The sequence below is a fragment of the Melospiza melodia genome, chromosome 3 (genome assembly GCF_035770615.1).
Source record: "Melospiza melodia melodia isolate bMelMel2 chromosome 3, bMelMel2.pri, whole genome shotgun sequence".
Lineage (NCBI taxonomy): Eukaryota > Metazoa > Chordata > Aves > Passeriformes > Passerellidae > Melospiza > Melospiza melodia.
The window spans coordinates 49,683,923-49,707,657 of NC_086196.1; the positions used below are offsets into that span (position 1 = coordinate 49,683,923).

The 23,735-nt window shown below is 42.5% G+C and overlaps 1 protein-coding gene across 1 annotated transcript; it reads right to left on the minus strand.

Moving 5' to 3' along the window:
* Positions 1-555: 555 nt before the first annotated feature.
* Positions 556-21,751, minus strand: C3H1orf198 (chromosome 3 C1orf198 homolog). The gene is made up of 4 exons (XM_063151670.1): positions 21,384-21,751; positions 14,179-14,229; positions 4,906-5,457; positions 556-2,996 (listed from the first exon to the last, which is right to left on the minus strand). Exons 1-4 carry the CDS (start codon positions 21,729-21,731, stop codon positions 2,940-2,942), a joined length of 1,008 nt encoding a protein of 335 aa, XP_063007740.1. The 5' UTR covers positions 21,732-21,751; the 3' UTR covers positions 556-2,939.
* Positions 21,752-23,735: the final 1,984 nt, after the last annotated feature.

Below are 23,735 nucleotides of genomic sequence, written 5' to 3' on the forward strand. Positions count from 1 at the left end.
CTGCCCAGTGGCCTCTGCTAGCACCTTCCTTCCTGTGAGATGCTTTTAAAGCCCACTCATAACCCATTCTCTCCCCCATCCTGCCTGGGTGAAGTGAGGGAACAGCTGTGTGGTGTTTCATTGACAGCTGGGGCTAAGCCACAACGTGCAGTTTTCAAATTGCTTCTGCAATAATGATCCAGATACTGCTTTGGATTACCTGGAGATACTGGTGGGAGAGTGTTTGTGTTAGGTTTAAGTCTATTACAATGAAGTACAAATAGATTTTAGTCTTCCCAAATCTCATCCTGCCCCCAGTTGTCAGATCACATGATAAAGCAAGGATACCTCCCCAACAGATTCACTCAAAGGCTTGAAAAAACGCAAAGTAATGAAAAAACAGCTGAAGTGTGTTTATTTTTTTTCCCTGATATAAAATTTTGGTTTCTAAATTCTGAATCAAATAATCTTTGGCTGTCTCTCAGGCAGATTCAAGATGCCCCAAACAACTCCAATGGCACCAAGGAAAGCAGAGTATCAAGGACAACATACAAAGCAGCACAAAAACCTTGACAGTTCTATTTAAAGTGACTTTATTAAAACATTGTTAATATAAAATGTGACCAAATACAATTTCGTTTTTGTAAGAATGTTTAATAAAAACATATTCAAGAAAGAAGGAGCATCAACTCTTGCCAAAGCACAGGAAAAACCTACCAGGATAAGTAAAAAGTTCTGCAGCATGTTCTACCAGCTGGTCCCAATGTGTATTAGGGTTGAGTTAGCCATGGAAGAGACAGGCAGCCCCGGTTCTTCCCTAAGAAGCTTTAAAGTATTACCAGAGATTTAAAGTAACCCTCCTTGACAGTAGGAGACTTTTGTTTTCAGATCTCCCCAAATCAGAATAAGATTAGAATGTGCATCTTCATTTTGGATTTACTACTTTTCAGCAGCTGAATGTACAGAAAATCAGATTCACTGGTAACTGTAAACCCCAAGATTAACATTTGCTAGCTTTAAAAGGAAGGTGCAAGTCGATGTCAATAATACACCTAAAGAATTTGTGTTAAAGTTCTACTAAGCTGTATTAACTCTGGATGCTTGTAGCAAATGCTATGAAAGAAAAAAACAGTGGTGAAGTCCAGGATGGTAACAACAAATATTTTCTGAACTGCTGAATGCAGAGATAACATCCAAGAACTACAGGAGTTTGTACATCTCAGGAAGAATGGAAAAAAGCTTTCAGAAGCCTATAAATAAGAGTATGCTATACAATGACTTACTCCATGGTGATCTTACCATTTAGCTAAGGAACCTTTTAAGAAAACACTAGAAAAAGTGGAGGTTTTGGCCTTGGTGTTTTGGGGTTTTTTGGGGTTCTTTTGGTGGAGTGTGGGGGCAAGAAAGGGGGGATATGCTTACAGCATTTTCCTTGTCCAACAAGTAAATGCTCTATCAGCACACTCTGCTTGTTCAGAGCAAGCAGCACACCAATTAGAGGCAAGGATTCTTCCAGGACATTGCAAACTCTTCCTGTAACAAGCAGAAAAAAATCCTGCTGCATCCAATTCTGCACATTTAACTGCCCCTGGCACTGAACCAAATGTCAAGTGCTAATCCATGAGAAGTCTAGCACAACTATGGCTTAGGAGATGGTGACCTTCTTACAGCCTTGGCTGGGACCCATGAGAGCCCTGTGTTTTGCCTTCTACCCCAAACAAATGCTATGGGACTATTGCTGAGGTAAAGGGAAAAGTCAAACCTTTGGCATTGGAGCAGACCAGTCACTGGCTGTGCGTGGGGGAATTAAGGCTTCAAGGTGAGGTAAACACAGTGAGAATCAGGGTGTAAATCATGCTGCATTTCAGAGACAACAGATCCAAATGACAGCTACTCTTGCTCTCTACATTTTAAACACCAAAGATCATTCAAAAGCAGAACTGGAGGCAACACTGCCAAGGGCCACCTTGAGATGCCTCTCGGCACCTTAGGAATAAATGTAAGCCAGATGTTGAACACTAAAGAGGATGAACCCACAAGGAGGAAAAAGCACCAAAGTTGATGAGTCCTTGAGACGATAAGCTGCTTAAAAAACAAAAAAGCCTCACACTGCTGTGGCCTCCCATAAACATAGTGGTTTACTGACACAAGGTAATCTACACTCCAGAAACTCTCAGTGCTGTAGTTCCAGCACCAGTATTACGAAGAGTTATGCTCTAGTAAGGAGGCAGTGAAATTGTGTTCCCTGAAGAATTTCTCCAATTCATTAGGTGTTGTCCCACTCCCTTCTACCCACCCCCAGGTCTTCAATCCAAACACCAGAAACACCATTTCCCCAGGTCATTTTTCTAAAACTCTTAACTTATTTTAGCAGATTTGTAGGGTACAAACACAGTGCTTTTTTTGATCCATCATTTTGGCAACACCTTTGCCTTCTCCAGAAGAAAAAGTGTCTTCAGTAAGTGGTACAAAAGATACTTTCAAAGGAAACAAAATCTACAAATCAATGCAATTCTGAATGTTTGCCTTTCACACTGTTTTTTGCTAGCTATCTGAAGTATGCTTGGAACCACTGCACGTGCAACACAATTTCTTACAAGTCATGCTAGCAAGGTTTCCACTGAAAACTGCAACCTGGTCCTGTAGGTTCCATTTCTAGGATACAGAGACTCTCATTTGTGTTTCTTTAACATGTGTACAGTAACTTCTCCCATCCTCTCAATACAGTAGCTACTAAAAATTTTAACAGATATTAAAAAAATATCCAAATGAAACCACACTTCTATCACTGTTTAAAAAACAAAAACGCATACGGTATTACAAAAGTTTATACAAAGGCAACATTTAAGAGTTTGAAAGTTACTTCTAGAAAAAGACACAAATGCTAGTAAATTAACATACAAGGAGAAAGGTGTTCCACTCCTTCCCCAAAATTGGTTTGATCTGTTTTGAAGTATCTTTTACCAGTTGTCTAGAAAATCAAAGCCAGTCTTCAAGATAACATTGCTTGTACTAGTCTGCAAGGTAAAAAAAAAAAAAGGAAATAAGATTTAGTTGCTAATTATGTTTTTGCAAACTCAATATTTGACTGCCTATCTAAAAACTGAAGCTTAAAATGTTGTCTGACAATTTTTCAAGATCTTTACCATGCTCTAGGATACCTAAGTACCTACACCATAAAATGCTAAACATGACAAGGAAAAATACTCACAATGCCCAAAAAGGCAATTCCAGATAAAAGTAAAATTATCCTTGTGGTCTGCAGGCAAAACATTTTGGTTTTTTCGTCATGGAAAAAATTAATGAAGATCAATTTTTCAGACTACATTGGGAATTACAGAGAATGAAACCAACACAGAAGGCAAGCATCATTAATTCAACAGATTGTCTGTTGCAATTAGAGTCAGTTGTTTGCAGAAAACTACAAAGATTAAACTTTGATGACAAGTTATTTACTACTCTACCCAGAACATACTCACTCCTGCAGGGTTAGCCTTGACATTTAAGGTGATTATAATGTTTAGGAAGAGTATTCAAGAGGCACAGCTGAGTCTCTGGATTCTCTTCCTAGAGCATGGCTTCCCAGAACAGGGAAGATAATCCAGAAAAGAAGAAAGGAAGAAATTCTTATAATACATGAAGTTGCCTGCTCCTCTGTTCCCATTTTCACATGGGAGGGTTGTTTCTCCACAGAGAGAAAAAACAGGTTTTTCAAACAATTTCAGTTATCTTGAAAACATTTAGAAAGGAACTGAAACTGTTAATTTGTAAGGAAACACGATAAAGCCTTTAACTCAAATTAAAGGAGAACCATGTTCACAAATTGTAGCTAGGCAGCTCAGGAAGCATTATCCCTCAGCTTCAGAAAATGGTAACTGAACAAAGGGCTTCAAATACTGGAGTGGCTTCAGTATGGCTCTCTCCTAAGTGCTGCCACTCTCCTAAGTGCACTTCTCTTGCAACCAGTTACCTCACCCTGCATCTTTCTGACTTTACATCATCTCATTTGGAATTTGAACAATCACAGTTGGGAAATCAGAAAAAGCTGTGTGAAGTGCTGAAGGTGTACAGCAATGTGTCAGGCTACTGCCAGAGTGCTGACACAGATTTCAAACAGAACTGCACAGCTCTGCTTGAAGTACCACTCCTCTTCTCTACTTGACAGTTTTCAAGCTTTTGATCTCTTTTTTTTTTCCCCTCCCTGTATCATATCCTGCTGTTTCCTTTCTTTTCTCACAGATCAGCATCTGCTTTTTAAAATAGCTTCAATTGGCTATTGAGCTGCTTAAGGTTATTTTTTGTTGTTGGGTTGTTTGGGTTTTTTCATTAAAAAAAACATTGAGAAGGCTAATTCTGGAAGCTCATTCTATTTCTATCCTGGACTTTAAGAGAAAACACATTTGAAAGCAGCACAGCTGCCTGGGACCAAGCACTGGGAAGTGGCTGTCAGGCTACTGCTTGGAACAGCTGAGAACCAGTTCACCATTCACCACTATGCTGTGTGTACCAAAAAAGTGTGCTAGACCCTAGTTCACCTACTTTTCAAGTTAAAAAGCTTATTCTTTCCATTAAGTGTTTTGCTTTTGCAAATAAAACCCCCAAACCCCACAACCTCTTTTATGTGGTACAGCAACTTGCTAGGTTGCTGTCAATGAGCTACTTGGTGCCTTGTCAGCATTTCTGGTGTTAGATTTAAATTGTGCCTTTATCCTGTGTGTTAAAAAGCACTTAATTGAAGTTAACACGTCAAGCAGACTGTTAAATAACAGATGAAATAGACTTCTTCACATTTGAAAGACAAAAAAGCCATCAAGCTGAGCTATGGCTTAGTGATTTTTGGAGTCCCTAATCTTCCAGTGGCCTTGCCAGATTTTAATGTGCTGTACAGTTCTTAAATATAAAGGTAGTGGGTATAGCAGTACTCACCTGTCCAGGCATTTGTGGGTCTGTAAGTATAGTACCATCAGTATCCTCCTTGTTTGTCCTAGAAGATGCCAGATCCTGTGGTGGATCAGGAAGAAAGAAGTCATCTAGAGAACTAGTGGGGAGCTGGGTGGGTCGAGGTTTCTCCCACTCGAGAGACACAGAGGGTGTGCTGGGGGCAGCGGGCTTCTCCGCTTTAGTTGTGCTGGGCTTCTCAGCTTTGGGCATCTCCTTTGGAGCAGACTCCTGTCTGTAAAAAGAGGGAAGGGGCTTCTCTCCTTTCTCCATGGACTTGATCTGGCTGGGGGTCAGGGACTGGAACTCAGACTTGTCTCCTTCGAACTTGGAGCGCTCTGCGTTTATCTTCCAGAAGGACGACTCCTCTTCCTTCCTGGGTGCCATCAACCCCTCAGGGCCAGGGGGTTTACTGGCCTGAGAGGATTTAGGGACCTGGGCACCGGGCGCTGCTTTAGCAGGCGGCCTCTGCTCGCTCTGCAGCTGGGCACCACCTTGCTCTTGGATGGAGAGAGATGCGACGCTGAACTCCATCTGGCTCTGTTCAGGGACACAAAAACAGCATTTCAAAGAGCTTCACACACAGACAGTTCTGACTTTCTGACCCTGGTGCACATAGATAGCACCTCAACCCACTCCAAGACAGCTCTCAGACAACAGATACCACAGCAAAGCTAACTTAATTCCTCCATAAATGTCTATCTTTGTGGTTTCATAAAAATAATGATTTTTAAAAGCCTGAACTGCAAGCAAACATAAAAGTGTCCCAGACCTGCTGCAGAGGAGACAGAGAAAGGAATTGTATTGGAGTTACTCAGTGCCATCTAGGGCAGCAGTGCACAGCATGCACAGCACTGAAACATTAGAATAGCAGCACTAAAACAGCTGCAGATGCATTTTGAAAGTCAGAGATGTTTTACATGAAAATTTTAAGCAAAAAAAGCTTTAGAATGTAGCTCAAAAGGCAATCTTCCATTATAGTCTTCGAAATAGCTGGCTACAGGTCCATCTGCTTCCAAGATAAAGGATTAGATGTAATGGGTATGCATAGGTAAATAGTTTTATAATTCTAATGCCCCTCTGAAGGAAGAGAAATAACTCCAGTAGAACCATTCTTCACCTATTCCTCAGCCCTGGTTTGTTTTCACTTGCAGTGCTGAGATAGCTGTACCTGCTTCTGAGAGGTAACACTGGGCCAAGGAAGCAAGTGACCACAGTTAATGCATGAAAAACATCTTACAAGTCACAGAAAAATGAACAGTACTTCCAAATGTTTGCTTGACTTACCACCACCTCAGTAAAATGATTCTCAACTAGCTAGACACTCTTCAGACTAATAAAAGTGAAGCTTATTACCCTCTGAGAAACAGGTAAGCATATGTGCCAGGAAAGAACAACCTAATACACAGACTTGTGTTTGTAAAAAGGAACAAATAATGTAAGGAAAAAAAAAAAAACTTTACTGTTAAAGCTGTGGTGTTGTCATTATGGGCCTGATTGGGTTTGAAAAAAACTCAAGAGGACTTGTAGCTTTTGCTACAAATGGTTGAAAGACACTTTGAAAGTTCATTACAAATTTGTGATGTTTTTTCACCATTCTACATCATTACCCAGCCTTTCCCAAATAAAACTGCAATAGCGTCTATGGGCTTCAGTCTAAAACAAGTCCTAGTTGCATATAATTTTCACTGAAGTGTTTGATCTTGAGTCCTACATTATTGTGCATGTGAAGTTCAAAGGGGCTCTAGATCTAGCAGGACTCACAAGCCTGACAGTTAATATTCAGAAACTTCTCATCAAAGAACAACTGTTAACCCAGCAACTGATTATTTATAAAACAATTTTTTTTTAAACAGTCAGCAGCTGACTACACATAATTTGATTCATGGACTTAGATCTGACCTTTCTAAAGAATTAGATGCACGGTTTTTCCAAGGCTGTAGGCAAGAGAGCACCAAGCTCCGTGTTCTCATGAAGAATATACTGTGCTATCAAAAGATGCAGAACATAAACAAGCTGCAAGTAATTATAGCTCTGCTAGAATAAGGTGAGGGCAAGGATACACACAAGTCTTACCAAACAACTCAACACTCCACCCTGCCTGCAAAAAAACTATGAGGAAAAACCTTAGTGCTCTGATTTATTTTTTTTAAACGAGTCATGACGTAAAATTAAGAGCAGGATATTTATTCACAGATAAATTTTGCATAAACAAACCATGGATGCAATGGTGTTGAGGATTATTTACAGTGACTGCCATTCTCTATATTAAAATATAGGGATTTATTTCCCTAAGCTCATTTGGCAGTACTACTGAATAGTGATTTACCACCCTGAAGTTAAGATGCTTTAAGACTTTAGAACTGATAAAATCCCGGCTTAAAAAAAACCCACAACACAATATCAAATAGACCTGCAATTCCCCAGTAGCTGAGAGAAAAAACAAAAGGCAGATTCTAAAAATCAAAGACAGGTTAAAAAAAAAAAAAATCCATCTTGGAAGACTTAAGTCATGTAGGAATTAAAGCAGTGCTACTTTTTGTCCTGCAGCAGTCTGCTGTCTGCTGAACAGCCTGTCCTGGGGGCTCCCACTGGGGATGACAGTAGCTAAAGACCACCACAGCAGCAGTCACTTTCAGCAGGATGATTCCTTCACCCCCCAGCCCAAGGGAGAGGCAAGATCAGTGCCCAGAGTGCAGAGCAGCCACCTCAGCCCCCAGCTCCACCAGGGCAGCGCTGGAAATAAAATCCAGAAAAAACACCCATGGAAGGGAAGTACGGGTGTGTTAAAATAAAAATCAGGGAAAAAGTAAAGCAACAAGATGGCTCTGCATTTCAACAGCAGCTAGCCAGACAAGCTGAGCCAGGCCTTCTGAGAAGTTCTCAGGCTGTGGAGCTACAGCCACTGACTGTGGTGATATTTAATGTTCTTTTTATGGAGCAAAACATCCCTATCTTTTTATGGGGCAAAACTCAGAGAGGTGGTTTGGAAGCGGCACATCGCTCCTAGCGTAGAGAAGAGCATGGCACTGCAGCAGCACCTCAGGCAGTGCCTTTCCAGCTTCAGTGCCTTTCCTTTCCAACCTGCCCACGGATGCATGTTCTGGAGAGGATGTCCTCTCTGCCCTTTTGTGCAGAGACCATGGGGTGCACCATTTCAGAAGACGGGACCACCTGACACTTGAGATTGCATATCTGTCTCACAGAATGCTCTGGAGATCAAACAGCTCATAGCCTGACACAGAATAATCCAAATGAAAATACTTCAGGAGTTCTCCTTCTCCCACAAGGAAGGCAGAGAAGACAAGACTACCCCGACAGGTTCTGAAAGCACCGTGTCTCAGCATGATGTAAATACAGCTCGGAGAGGTCACAGGGAGAATTCTGCTTCTAGCATTTAATTCCAGAAGCCAAGAACTTCTGTGGACCAGTCACAAGATATTCTGTTTCCCCTGAAATATATAATGCTTCTTTTTGACTTCTGAGGTTATTTAACACATCTAAACCCCTAAGAAATGTAGCTGACGAAAGAAAATGATTAATAGGCAATATCTTCCAGTCAAAAAATTGGCAATAAAACACCCTCCCCCGCAAGGAAAAAACAAACAACAGAGCAGCAGCCTAAGTAGGAAGATAATTTCACAGAGATAGAAAAGGCCCATGTGTGAAACACCCTATGCTGATATCTAAGTAATGACTAGTACTGTACACTCTAATGAGTCACTAGACCCTACAAATGTGATTTTAATTAGAGTTCTTCTCTCAATTTCTTACATCAGATTGCAAATTGGCAATTGGTTGCGTCAGCAGGAGAAGGAAGGAAACTATATTTAAAAGACAGCAAGCTCCCCCTCCCTCCCTCCCTCCGTCCCAAAAATGCCCTTTTCCTTTAGGTTTGCCAGCCATGGGAATATCTTGATGGGGCACATCTCTCCTGGCCCCAGCCAAACTGAGGGTGGCAGCTCACCTGTAAAGGTTTCCCTCCCCAGGCTGGGCAGAGCTGCTGTGAGCTGCCCGTGCCCACGCAGGGCTCAGGAGCAGAACGGCACCTGTGGCACTCCGCCACCCTGGGGAGGCAAACACTCTGCAGGGGGGTGTGATTTCATGGCCACAAGCGAATTGTCTGTCAGGCACAGTTTGGGATTCCAGAGAGAGGGCTTCAATTCCCCGCTGCTTTCATTGATTTTTGTATTACTTTACACGAGCTGCAGTTCCTGTACATATAAATCCCCATCTGAGGAATAAAATGAAAATATTTTCTTTTTCCTGCCATCTGTCCAAATGGTATTTCTGGGAATTGTTCTGCCCAGAAAGTCTCAAGAGTTTACAGACAGACTAGTACACTGTAATTTCTAGAAATTATTGGAATTCAAATAAAAGCTATTAACAGCAGTAGTATTTTCAAGATATTGCCTGAGCAAGTCTTTCTCAACACATTAAGAGAGAGGGGGTAGAGAGTGCATGTGAAAGCATGCACAAAGAAGTATTTTGAGGTAAAGCAAATCTAGAACTCTGTGTTCTTTTCAGTCTTATCCCTCTGGTCCCAAACACTGCAAGGGTTTAAATAAAGAGTGTCCTGTCTTGATCATTTTTCTGTATCATAAATATAAATAATATGATAAATTGCAGGTTTTAGCAGGCTGTATGTCCATCTTTCCTTAAAAAGACCAATGAAGGTATTTAGGAATTTTGTTTACTGGATTAAAGAATTTAAACCAAACTTCAGTCTCAAAGCAGCAATAATCCACTAAATTGCAATAGTGGCTGTATATACTCCTGGGAAACAATGTATGCTGAAAGAGAGGCACCAGGGGCACTGAGAATGTCATGACTTAATTACACTGCATGAAATCAGGTCTCAGTTCATAAGTACATATTAAAAACAAGATGACCACAAAGAATCCAGGAACTTTTAAAGCTTCTTATTCACTCATCAGGAATGTATAGTATTTTACTAAGCAGTCACGCAAATACAGCCAAAACAAATTGTTTTGCTTGGCAGGCTGAAAAATCCAAATTGTTGAGACAAAGACTACAGAAACACTGTCAAAAGCAACTTGTTTTAAGCACAGCCTGATAAATGCAGAGGTAAGAAAGCCAATTTTAAAAGATTTAGAAGATGACTTTGCTTTGCTGAATGGACAAAACCAAAATAAATATAGGGCTCAAAGCAGCTGCAGTTTTTGCTTTGTTTCCTGCACACACGGTGGGTGTTTTCAGAGATCTTTTCAGAGTCAGAAAGAAATCCTTAGGTCAGCAGAGGCAAATTGCAAGGGCAAAAAATAGAGCAAAGCACTCAAAATCAATCTAAGTAATTTTAGTCCATACAGAAGTCAATGCCAATGTTATATAGCATGGACCTTTGGAGGAAATTCCATTCTATACTCTGCAGATATGAACTGAATGCAGCCAGCCACTGTTTCTGGCTAGCTTGAGCAAGCTGGTACTGACAGTGCCTGGTTTTATGCTCAAAACCAACAAAGATTGATGCAGGTAACTGAACTCTTACACTTGGCCATACAGACTAAAATAAACCTTGAACACAGCTTCTATTACCACAGGTTGGGTTTGGTGGAGGTTTTTTTGCTCAGGAACAGAAGTTTTACAGCACTGTGTTTTAAACACATGTAGTCTGAATCAAAAAGGAAAGGCTAATCTCCAAAGCTCAGGGATCACTCTCCTTCCAAGGAAGTGCTGCCATTTACGCCAGCTTGGTAAAAATAATCACACCAAATTACAGCTTGTAACAAACAATTATAATATCATGCTGCTAAGGAAGGAAGGAAAAAATTCTCTTCTGCCACTGTGTTCCTATTTAAAACAAAACACCAACTAGGGCTCGTACAAAGAAGGATACTGAAGACTGCCTCAATTTTAGATAAAGGAAGCAGTTGGTAAAGCATGTTTATTACAAGTGGAACATAGCTGTTTTCTCCCTAAATCATCCCTGGGATTAGATCACTTCTGTAGCAATATAATTAGGGAATTCAGACAGGGAGGCAGCAACTAGATTATTGAAGGGATTGAAGCCTGTCACTTCTTCATTTTGCTTTTTGTTTGTTTGTTTATTTTAAACACACCTCAGAGGCTTCTCTTTTCAACAAATACCTGAGGGCCTGTTGAAAACAGAAGAGAATCGGCAACTATTCTACCTGTATCAAGAAAAAGAAACCGTTAGATATGCAGATATGCATGTGTCAATTTAAAGTTTTTGGAATAAAACCTATTTTCATTAATAGCATGATTGCAATTTATTCCCATGCTGTTCAGTACATTCTGAGGTGGCAAACCGAAATATTTTCTGACCATTACTAAATTAATTAAGTCCTCCCCTGCCCCTGCCCAAATCTAAAATCACAAAATCCACAAAGTTCTGAATTCAGGAAGAGTTGCAGAGAAATTTTACTTCCAAGTTCAGGCATGATTCTTGTTTTCCATTTATATCTTGAGGTCTGTGCTGAGTTTCACTGAATTTTTACTTCAAACAAACCAAGAAACCTCAAGGGCTAAACTCAGCCAAAATGTCATCTTTCATCTCAGGTAAACCTGAAGCCATAAATAGAATGCCCTGAATTCATAAACCTGGGTAGAGCTCCAGTAAAAAATGTAACCCACATTTCAAGACATGTTATGTCCATGAGGGCTCCACCCATGAACCAAATCACTCCCTCCAATTCAATCTTTAGTTTTAAAATGTCAGCCCTTTTGCAGTGCCAAGAGAACTCACTGCTTCCCAAGTTTTCCTTCTGAGAAGTGTTATCGTTATCTACTAAAAATATTATTTTAAATGCTGTCTAACAGTTAACTCGGCAATTTACACTGTAGTTCTACTTTGTTTGCCTTGTGTGAGGATTTAAAAATAAAAAGGTGAGACAATAAATACTCATCTAAAAATAGTGGAGATATTCAGGCAAGTGTTTGTTGTGATATGAACAACTGCAGCCCTATCTCACATTTGTGTTTAAAATGAGAATACAGAAAGTTTATTTGTGACACAAGAGAAGTCACCAAGCCCTTCAACAAGGTTCTGAACAGAATGACAGCAATTCAGTACACTCTTCTCTGGGTAAGTTTGACTGCATGGAAGTAGGGAATCCATGGCTCTAGCTACAGTGAGAAACATTTGTCCATACCTTATCAACTAGAATGCCCACTGGCATCCCTGTTACAGTGACAGCTTCAGCCTGGGAGAATACATGCCCTCCCCTCTTCCCTACACTTCTCACTACCCCTCGCAGTTTCCCTCATGTTAGTTACAGAAAATACTCATTTTTCTGCTTTGTTTTCCTTTCTCAGTGTTAAAAAGAAAAAAGGTCCTATTGGTTTTACTGATTTACATCTCTACTTTCTTCTGCTCTGCCAAGCCACATTCCTTACCCTTCCTTGGGTAAGACAGAGCATATTTGTGCACATTAAGGCAATAGCATGCTAAAAACCCAAACCAAACAAAAAGCTCTGCATTAAAGGGAGATCAGGGAGAAGAGTACTGTGGAAAGAACAACCCATCCTGCGGAGAGCTCATGGAATGGAAAGAGCCTGAGAGCCTTAAATAACAGTGGGATCAGGTCTGGCTCACAGGACATTGAACAATGCATTACAACACACCAACCTTCCTGAACAGCTCATTCAGGTTTCCTCACATGGCACCACTTGAGTAAGGCTACTTTTTCCTCAGCCGGTGCCTCATTAAAAATTGCCTCCCAGTATTACCTCATAAAAGTTAGGGAAGATCAAAGAGTAAGCACAAAGCAAGATCTCCACTTTTGAAAAGGAAGACTCAGCAGTGGAAGGATTTGGTTGAAAGATTGATCCACTGGGGAAAAAACCAAAAGGAAGAATCCACGGGAACCAACCAAACCATACCCCATAAATCCAGACAAAATGGATTCTCTAGACTTTTGCTAAAGAAAAAGATCATGCAACTTTTCAGCTCACAGCTGTGGCACAGCTTTTATTTCTTTTTATTTTATTTCTTGTCAGCAAGGAGGGAGAGGGGAAAGAGGGAAACACAGAAAATCCTCCACTGGTTCCTGAACCATCACAGCTTTTAAGGGAGTTTTAATGCAAGTGAAGACTGGCATTGGTTTCTCTCAAACTGCAGCACTGCAGGCTGCCAGGACCCAGGAGTCACACCAAGTTATAGGTTAATCAGCTTCTGCACAGCACAGATGGGGTGCAGCTACAGGCAGTGACCTTGAGCAGGGAGGGCTAAGTCTCAGGTCAACTGGATTAATTTAGTATTCGCTGGCATTTCCAAATAATTACTCTGCATTAGGCTAAGATTATATTCATAAGGTCATACATGATTATCTACATAGTTCAAGGGCAAAAAAAAAAAAAAAAAGAAAAGAAAGAAACAGGGAACAGGGCAGTAGCAGCTTTCTCTAGCAGATAAGGGCAGAAAACACAAAGTCTGAAATGTGTGATTAAATTAACATGCCTGCCATACCCAGTTGAGGAGGACAATGAGCTGTGGTTTTGCTCCCAGAATTTTTCCAACAAGAAGAATTAAACTCGATTTCCCACCACAAATGTGGCACAACTGTGTTTCCTCACACTGCAGCCTCAGAAAGATGGAGAACTCTGGCTCTGTGTTAGCCATATGAGAATCCCATCATAAATAATGCTTTAACAAAATACCAGCAATAAAGTGAGGTGTAAAAGAAACTCTCCAAACCAACTCACCACAGAAAAATATGCTGGTTTTTTTAAGGAGCCTTTTGAAAAGGAAATAACATAGAGCTTCTAGCATGGCCCCAGGTTAACAAGTTTCACTACATTTGTCCTAAGACAACATTCTAGTTCATAATAAAAAGATGAAGTACTAGACAGGCTCCAGAAAGAATCCAGTGAAGTTAAGTGATACCTGCACATTTCTCACACCATCTTCTAGCTACTTTACTCCTGACCTAAAAGTGAAATGCAGCTATGTTTATACAGTATCTGAGACAAGGGTCTTACTAAACATGGAAAGTTGATTAAAAAGCTTGCAACAAAAAATAAAATTGTAATGATTTGGTTTTACATCTGCACTCAAAGCCAGAACATTAGTTCATGAAGTACATTTTGAGCTTCTCCTAATGTAAATCAAAGCATACCAGTCCTGTTTGATTTGCAGCATGGTCACTTCATACCACTTGCATAGAATAAAGGTGACATTAATCTATCAAGCTAACAAAATGAAGACAATAAATGCAGTAGGAACAGTATAAAATGGCAAAGCAACATAAAAAAAAAAAAAAAAAAAAGTTGTTTAATTACCTTCGTTTCCCAGGAGAACGGAGCTGAGTGTTCATCTTGCCAAGTTATGTCCTGAAATAAAATTGAAGAATAACTAAAAATCAGAAGAGTAGCTTCATCTTCTCAGAAGCATCACACAGATGACATTATGTTACACTGCTGGAACTATAACAACCACTGCTACAGAACTGACTAAAAAGTGAAAGCACTACTTAAAGATGGCACTGATTATATTTTAAGACTGATTGAAAGCAGGTCCTCTAAAGGGAAGGTTATCAATACTGTACCAATTTAATCTACAAAATATATGAAGGTTTAGCCTGGTCTCAATCTCCTGAAATAGTTTTTCCACAAACAGCTTTAAAATGTATTATATTTCCAGTCTTCTACTAGGTGTTTCTTTGGTAGCCACTAGCAACACCCAGGGACAGAAACAACAAAAGGAGAAGGGGATTCAGAGAAATCAAGTCCCAATTCCTCCCTCAGGCAGACCAAAGACTACATGCACAGCCAGGCAGTCGTGGGGCAGTGAAACAGCTGTGTGGCCAAGGCACAGCTGGATCCAGCCCCAACAGGATACATCATCGCACCATGGCAGTGAGGGCACTCTGAAATAAATGTTCAGAGGTGGTGAAGGAGCCACACAGCACCCACAGCACCAAATCTCAAATCCACTATTTGAAGATGCTGCATTTCTGAAAATGATCCCAAACAGAGAAATGTAAATAATCTCTTAATACACGGCATGCTCTCCAGAAATACACGCAGCCCCACATTGAAAAAAGAAAGGGTAGAAAATAATTTGAAAAATGATTGTTGTTCATATTTGTTGAAGAATTATAACAACATGATTGCATTTCTATTCCTAGGACTCACTGGTACATTGGATGGTCCCACAAGGTACAGGAGTGGGAACACCGTATGGAAAGGGAAAGGCCAGGAGTAACCATGCAGGATTTTCACACTCCTGCTGTTCAGAGAATAGCAGAACTCAGCCATGTTTTAACACAACACAGGAACCCCACATTTCTCTGTGACTGCTTTTTTCTTCTTATTCCTGGTCTCTGCCTTTCTAGGAATATATTTCTCAGACATCTGATAACATTCTCCTGATCTGCCCTCTCTTATTTCACTGTAGGCAGATTTTTTTGGCCTAGAGCTATGAGATCATGATTAGAAATGTCTAAAACCATCTCCTAAACATAAAAACATGGCATACTCCAACTATTACTCATCTGTGAAATACAGAGTTTCTAGCAGCAAGGTATTTGTGGTATATATGAGGGTGATCCCACGCTCCTAGAAAGCACTGGCCTAGTAGAGCTCATCTAAGAGAAAAGGCCTGGGCTCTTCTCAATCACATATTGTGGCCAAAAGGAAATTTGGTGTAGGACATTTTTGCCAAGAACACAAATGTAATTCAGGTTCTCTCAATCCAGGAAACAGATTCTCAGATGTTTTAACATTTAAAGGAAAAAAAGGAGCTTTTTGGTATCTCTCAGCATTGGCATTGCAGTGTGCTGCTGTCTGCATGGGAATGCCACACCACTCAATGTGTGACACCTCACAGCAGGTGTGTCTAATTATTTCAAACTCCTTCTAGAACAATGTCCTTTGCCTCTGAAATGGAGTTGCTCATTTCTGAGCAACTGGAGTTCATAATTTCTGAAGCATGCCTGAGAGAGGAATCACGGCCCAGATGGGAAGAGAGATGGGAGAACTATTGGATTGAGCATCACACAAGCAGGACTACAACACTTCTGTCTGCATGGGGTCTGGACAAATCAGGGCTTGACTTCAAACATAGCAGTACAGGACAGAACTGAAGTCCAGAGAACACTGTAACACTGCCACAGGCAGTCACAGCACCTTAAAGCTCCAGATGTGTAGGCATAGGTGCCACTGGGTTTTATCTAAAGAGTTTAAAGGAAGCTCTGTCTTCTTGCTATTTACAGGACAAGCAAACCAGCCAGGGACCAGTTTTAAACTTGGCAGTAAGCCATCCTCATGCTGGATCCGAGACATTCAGTTCTTTATTTTGCTGTATTTGAGGCAAGAGAAGACAGCACTGGCAGGGACAGCTCTTCACCCGACTCTCCCTGCACACCCTGAACTCAGCCGTGACACCTCTGCTGTGAGCGAGCCCTGAGGACAAAAGGCTGACCACAGAGGGATGGAAAAGCAGCATGGGCAAGGCAGAGAGAAGCTATGAGGCTGTCATGCAGCAGAATACATCATTCCCTGCAGGACAGAGCAAATCAGCCTCCCACTTCATGGAAGCTGATGTCTCCTCGAGCATCATTGTCCTTGTTGGCACCGCAGCTTGTAACCTCAACCTCCAGCATGGGCAAGCAAAAAGTTCCTGGAATGAATTAATTTTGGTAACAGCTGTTAAAAGTTCTGGTCAGGGATAGAATCTGAGAGTTTCACAGATTATTTGGTTTTTTTACTTAAATGATGGCTCATTGTTTCTTAGGCTGCACAGCGCAGCCCTCCTCAGAGCCAGTAACTCTGAGGAGCTCTGACCTTATTCAAAATATGTTCTGTGGGATATGGCAAAGAATAAAATAGGATAAGACATGGCTGGAGGACACAAACCTTCAAGCAATTGATGTCTGTGGCTATTTGAAGTGTACTTGGGGCTAGGATGAAGGAGACAGTTGACAAGTTCTGCCCTTTGTCAGGGAAGGAAAGGAAGTTTGTGGCTTCCACCTCATGTGTCCTCACACAGAGAACATGCAGAGGATCAAGTGAAAAGACAGGACACTGTTGAACCATGTTCTGCTATCTGAACTGCCTGATTCATGTTTATTTCCAACCAAATATGAGAAGGAACTTAGGTTTTCTGTAGAATAAACAAGTTCTTACATGCTTGAAGAAACTGGGAGCAAAAGAATCAACTGTCTCAATAATAACAAAAGAGAATTATGACTGGAAATTCTAGGGGAAAAGGATTCAAGGCCATTTATCATCAACATAGATGAGAAAAAATCCATATCTGATCAGCTTTTGTTTTCAGCATACAACAATGCCTTCTTCCAGCAAGAAGGCAAATAAATAAACTTTTGTTCACCAGGGTTAAAAAAAAGAACCTATTTGTAAGAAATGGCGCCTCATGCAACATATTTCAAAGCTGAAAAAGACGAGTGAGAAAGAGGCAAAAATCTGGTCATACACTTGACTTCAACAACCAGCTGCAAAATACATAAAAAATAACCACAAATTACATTTGCTATATGTAGGCAGCTTGCTGGAAAACAACATCTGAATTTCAAAATGGAAGGCACTGGTAGAAGTGTGCCTGTGTATCTGACATGAGCATTGTTCACCACAGCTGACAGCAGCTGGGCAAGACACAAACCCACCAATAAATGCTTCTCAGAAGTGTTATTAGAACAGGACTGGCTGGTTACTGAGGTTTTACTGCACTCAAACACTGCCTTTCATTTTGGGTGTTTAAAAAGCACAAATCTCTAACAGACCAAACTTAAAAAAGTTTTTGCTATATTGATTATTTGTTGCTTTAAAGCAATTTTAAGTAGGGAGGTAAAGGGTTGATTCTTTGTTTGGTGCCAAAGTTCTTAAGGCTAAGCAAAACAAACAGCATCTCTGCTGAAGGCAGGTAAATCAAGCTTCCCTCTTAAAACACAATGAATGAAGCTAACCAAACTCTCTCACCTGCCTTTCCTCCACATAAAATGTTTACCACTTCCGAAAGCATATGGCATTTTTTCCAATGAAAAGTTAATTCTTTCACATCCAACTCTTTTACCACTCAAATACTTAATATCCATTAAAAAAACAAAAAACAACTAAAAACCAAAGGAAAAGTCAGACCCTGATTCCATGTCTATGTCACATGATTATGCATTAAGAGAGATGGTATTAAGAGAACAGTGAGAACTTGCTGTAAACTGAATATCTAAATTATCTTTACTGAACCAGAGAGAACTCAGTGGAATCAACTGACACCAAAACAACTACATTACCAAAGGCTGACCACCTCAGCATGCAAAGGGTTGTAGCCTCTCAATACTGCTGGTTTTCCTCCTATTCCCTCTTGGTTTACAGCATATTTCAAAAATAATCAATCTATATTACATTCATGCTCAATCTCAGCTTGAATTTCCAGATTTCTGCCTGCTCAGTTAATCTCCATTTCTACCGCTATGGGCATTAGAATGAAGAAATTATAAATGGAGAAATGCCAGCAATTGGAGGCTTGTTGGAAAGAGGAAGCTCTGTTGCAGCATCCCAAAGCCCCTGGACAGGAGGCCTGGGCTGTCTAGACACAGAAAATTATGGAGAAGCAACAAATAGCCTCCTGTGCTGGGCTCATGTGCGATGACAGCAAGTCAATCTTCAGCAAACAGGACAAAACTTATTTCACTTATTTCAGGGGTGTGAAATGCCCCTGTTAGCCTAATTCTCTTTTGAAACTGTGCTCACAGTGCCTGCAGGGCTTCTGCTACCAGCTCCATGACTGGTGACGCTGCAATGAGGATAAGATGGAAAGGAAGGAGCAGTGACTCCAGGCATTTGCTAAGAGTCCCACATGGTGCTGCAGTGCTCTAGCATTATAAAATGACTGGATCATGGCTACAGGATGCCACGGTCCTGTTACTGCATATCTATTTTCTATAACACCCTTCCCACACAGCCAACAGTCAAAGGTGTTTTGAAAACGTAAGCGATGTTTATAGTTTGAGAACTTACAGTCCTGGGCTACAAGTTCAGAAGATAAATTTGGTGTTAGAAGAAATATACAGGAAATGGTGGGGACGAGAAAGAGGGAAGCAACTGTCCAGAAATACAAGACCACTACATATATCCTCTGGAACACCTTATCATAATGGTCATATGCATGAAAATGGGACTGAAACAATGAGAGACCGGACCAGCAAATCAGTATCTTCAGTATTCATCCTTGCTTTGCTTTCTAGCACATCTTCCAAAGAACATGAGGTCAGAGAGATCAAATTTCCGTGCTTAAGCAAGCCCAGGTAGATCACTACAGATTTCAACATCAGTTAACAGGGAAGATGAGCTGTGGCTGGAAACATGAAACTTTTGGACCAGGTGTATCAGCAAGAACATCATCAGGCCAAAACACTCTCACTGAAAGCGCTGCAGCATCCACAAGTGATTCTGAGGCGTGCGGGCTATTCCCTGTTTCCTTGCCTTAGGAACCACACACAATAGGCAACCCACTCGTCCTGAGCGAGGGCTGGGTGCCCACGGTGCGTGAGTGTCACACAGGCTCAGGGGCACAGCTCCCTGAGCAGGACACACAGACAGCAGAGCCCTGCAGGCCAAGCCTTCACCAGCCTGGGAAGCAGAACTGAACCGGCGAGGGACCGGCACGGCGCTGGCTCTGCCACAGCAGGACAAGGAGGGACAATTTGTCAGCCAGGGCAAACGTCCAGCAATCAGGTCGAATGCCAGCAAGGGAGCCAGGAGAGAGGAAGCTATCAGATGAAGAGCCAGGAAAGGCTCCAAGGCTCAGTAGTACAGTTGGAAGAACTAAAATGGAAACGGCAAATGCCAAAATGAGTAAAATCTCTTTTCTTCAGAGAAACAATTTATATTAACTTCTGCTTAGAAGTCAAAGAGGAAGTCAATTGAGCCAGATGCTTCCAAAATTAAACACTTTGTATCAAGTATTTGGAGGAACCTTGCCTTCTTTGGTTAATGGCTACAGAAACATTAACATTATGCATATTGTAACTGTATTTGGGGAGAAGAGGGGAAAGAAAACTATTTGCCCAGTTTCAGATGGACTCTCTAGATGTTTAGGAAATTATTATTTCCATACAGTGCAGCACAACAGCCTACAAACATGCTTGCTTTCCTTCCAGATCCACATAATTCAAAGCAGAAAGCACAGCAGAGCTCTCCAAGTCTGAGAAAACTGAACATATTTATTTTCCACACTCTTTAAAATTCTTTCACTACTAACTTCAGATTTAAGTTACTTTTCAAAGGTTGTTTGCACAACCAAATTTGTTGTCATGTGTCCTTCTTCTACACCTCTTTCTGGCCATTACTATCAAATATTTATCTAGAATTTTGGGTATCATGAACTAGACAAGCCGGAGCTACATCCTGCGCTCTCTAGCTTTAGATATGATGTGTGTGCAGCACAGCATCACACCCTCCTGACAGGGGAAACACAGGCAGCAGTCTCCTGGCACAAAGCTGGTTGGGCACCACGATGCCCAGTATCAGTGTGCCCCACATGCTTCTCAGAAATCCCATTGCAAGGGATATTGGAGAGAAGCCTAAAAGTAGCCCTGCTCTCTTTAAATTGGATTCATGATTACAAATGGAGAAGCGGATTTTTTTCTTTCTCTGGTAGAAGGCACATAACTAGCAATGGGTCACTTAAAGTTATTATATGGACATAGTGAAAGAAACTGGCTCTGTAACCATACGAGAATAAAAGAATATAACAGAAATGTAAAAGAATAGAAAACAAAGGGAATCAATACACTGGATAAGAGACACAGTATCCGAAGAGTACTGTCAGGTTGCTTCAAGCATTGTTAGACCTTCCTCTTCAAGGGCTCACACTGGGTAACACGACCCACTGCTCCAGACCGGGTACTCTTTTACTGTGGATTTCCAGAGGGGCTGCCACGCTTCACCACTGCATAGATGGCTCTCAGATGGTTCAAAATCCATACTTTTTGCCATCTATCTTTCCACACCCTTGTTTTTCCTGGCATGTGACATGGAACAGGCTGCATTTTTTTTAAGGTGTCAAACATGCCAAGAGCTGGAATGTTTTCAGCGTTGTATTTTTAACCGTGTCTAAAACTAGAAACGAAAAGGAAGAGATTTAATTCAGTGTAAACATTCCCTACAGCCCATTTTCAGCAAGAGACTATGTCCAGCGCCATGCCCCGCCGTCGGGGGAACTGGGACCGTCCAAGTCCTTCTGCAAAACCCACTCCAGCGCTATCGCTGCCGGCGCCTTCCGTGCCTTTACGGGCGGCGAACATCCCGCCCCCAGCACAGCCAGGCAGCGGGGAAAGGAACCCAGCTCATCCCCGGGGCAACTCGCCCGGCTGCCGACGGCGCGGAGCGCCCGCGACCCCGAGCCCGGCGCGGCGGCACCGCAGCCCGGGGATGAGGCGGCGGCCGCACCCCGCCCGTGCCGGGGCCGGGCAGCGCCGCTCCCGCCCGGACCCCGGCGCCCCTTCCCCTTCCCCCGAGCCCCGTACCTCGTCCCCGAAGCGCACCACCTTCTGCCCGGTGTTGAGGCGCAGGCTGGGGTAGGAGGCGGGCTGCGCGGGCGGGCGGGCGGTGCCGCGGTGCGCGGCGTAGCGGGCCTGGACGTGCGGCTCCACCAGGCACTTGTCGATGATCTCGTCCTGCTGCCGGGGCGGCAGCCGCTCCCACTCGGGCCCGTAGCGCTCGCGGATCCGCTCCTTCTCCGCCATGATCTTGCGCGCCATGGGGCTCAGCGAGGAGAAGTAGCTGAACCGCTTGCGCTCCCGCTCGTCCAGCGGCCGGTTCCCGTTCATCACCGCCGTGCGGGAAGCGGCGATCGCCGCCGCCATGGAGGCCATGGCCACCCCGCCGCCGCCAGCCCCGCACTCGCACGGCGGGATTGGGGATGGCACCGGGAAGAGAACCGCCTCCTCCGCTCCCCTCCCGCAGACGCCGCCTCCCTCGCTCCCTATAAAGCCGGGCGGCCGCCGCCCCGCGCTGCCCGCCCCCCGCACGCCCTGCCCGCCTCCCGCCGCACCGAGCCGGCCTTTCTCCTTTTCTCCTCGGGCCGCCCACAGGGAGGGGAGCGGGGACACCGCCTCCCGGGCGTGCTTCGGTCTCGGTACCGTCGATAGCGTGGGGCTGAGCGCGCCCCTCCGCCCTAAGCGCTCCTGCCCGTAGCGCTGGTCTCCCGCAGCCCTTCCCTTTTGCCGAGGAGCTAAGCTGTAGTATTCCCACGCTGCCCGGGCCAGGAGCACCAGGAAAGGACTTGCCTCAGCTGGCATTAGAGAACCGTGCCCAAGAACCTGCCTTTCCTCGCTCTTAAATAAATCGTACATGTTTCTTAACACGATAGAAGGTGCAGCAGCTGCTGTCAGAAGAGAGAGGATGCCGGGCACAGGCGCTTCTGTCCAACTCCACGGACTAGGGTTCAACATGGTCTGAAGCCTCCGTATTAATTTGATAGTACAGCTGAAGCCTAAGTGTAACAAGTCTGTGCAGTAGGCATTAGTTACATTAGTAAAACAGATTTCTAAAGGCTGAAATAATTAGGCTTTCTGGTCTCTTCATTTGCTGTACAAATGCTCCTTTCCGGCAACAAGTCCTTATTTTGGCAAAAGATTCACTGAGGTCCCACACACACATTCCCAAAAGATGACCAGTCTCCTGGGGTGGGGTGGAGGAAGCATAGTTCCTTTCCTCAAAACAAACAAACAAACAACAGCAAAAAAAACCAAGCTTACCTAACATAGGCAACTATATCAGTAGATTTATATGAGACTAAATCTATTTTGACTTTTTGGCCTAGGTAGTTACAAGGAATTTTTATTATCTTCAAAACATATTTCAAAGTAGCACAAATACTGAGGTTCAGATTAATGGTTTTTCATTGCTTAGCCTATTTTTTTCCCTCAGTCTGCTTTCTTTAGTATCATTCTTAATAGATAAATGACTGGGGCTGCAATACATTAATGTTCCCATTTAAGAGTTCAAATGGTATCGCTAGACCAGCTGTCTAAGACGACACAGAAGAGGATGGAAAATGATAATTAGATTTCTCCACATACTTGGTTCTTTGGAGGTAATTACAGTTCCCCAAGTCATCACATACCAGCCCAGTTATATAATCCTGTTTTGTTTGTTAAACTTGTTTGAGAGCACTTGACTTGAGCTCGCTTTCTTTCTTAGTCATCTGCCTCACGCCCAGAGAAAGAAGCCTCTGAAACACGTTTGCAGGCACACACACACACTCTCCTAAGAGGTGTAACACACATTACCCCAACCCTCTCGGGATCTCCCATTAATCTCTTTTGTCTGCCACCAGGGGGTGGGGACGAAGTCAGTCACAGGAGTAAGAAATGAGGACAAGGAAACCCAGACAACTGTACATGGTTTGTTTGTCCAGGAAGTTTTTTCTTTCCCCTTCTCCACTCCCTCTGGTCTAAACCCCAAAACAAAACCCCTCCTTTTTATAGTTCCCAAGACAGTCTGGTCAAATGCCAATATAATTCCCCTTTCTCAATGAGTAATACAGGGCATAACAAAACTTAGAAGAGGCTTAGAAGATCACATTAGAACACAATCAAGGTAAAAAGTTAGGCACATTTTTCCAGGAAAATAATAATTCTTTTCCTCCTTAATATAGCGTAGTAGAGGCTTCTTAAACTTCTAGACTTTTAAACAGAGGAAGCAAACAGAGCTTATTGCTAGTGGGATAGAAGAAGGTACTTAGGAACAGAATGTTGGGAATACCTGTGTCACAAATGGACAGCATCCCAATTCCTTTATGAAAACTTACACACCTTCTTTATCCTTAGTTGCAAAAAAATACCTACTTTTGCCCTTTACAGAAATTCTGATCA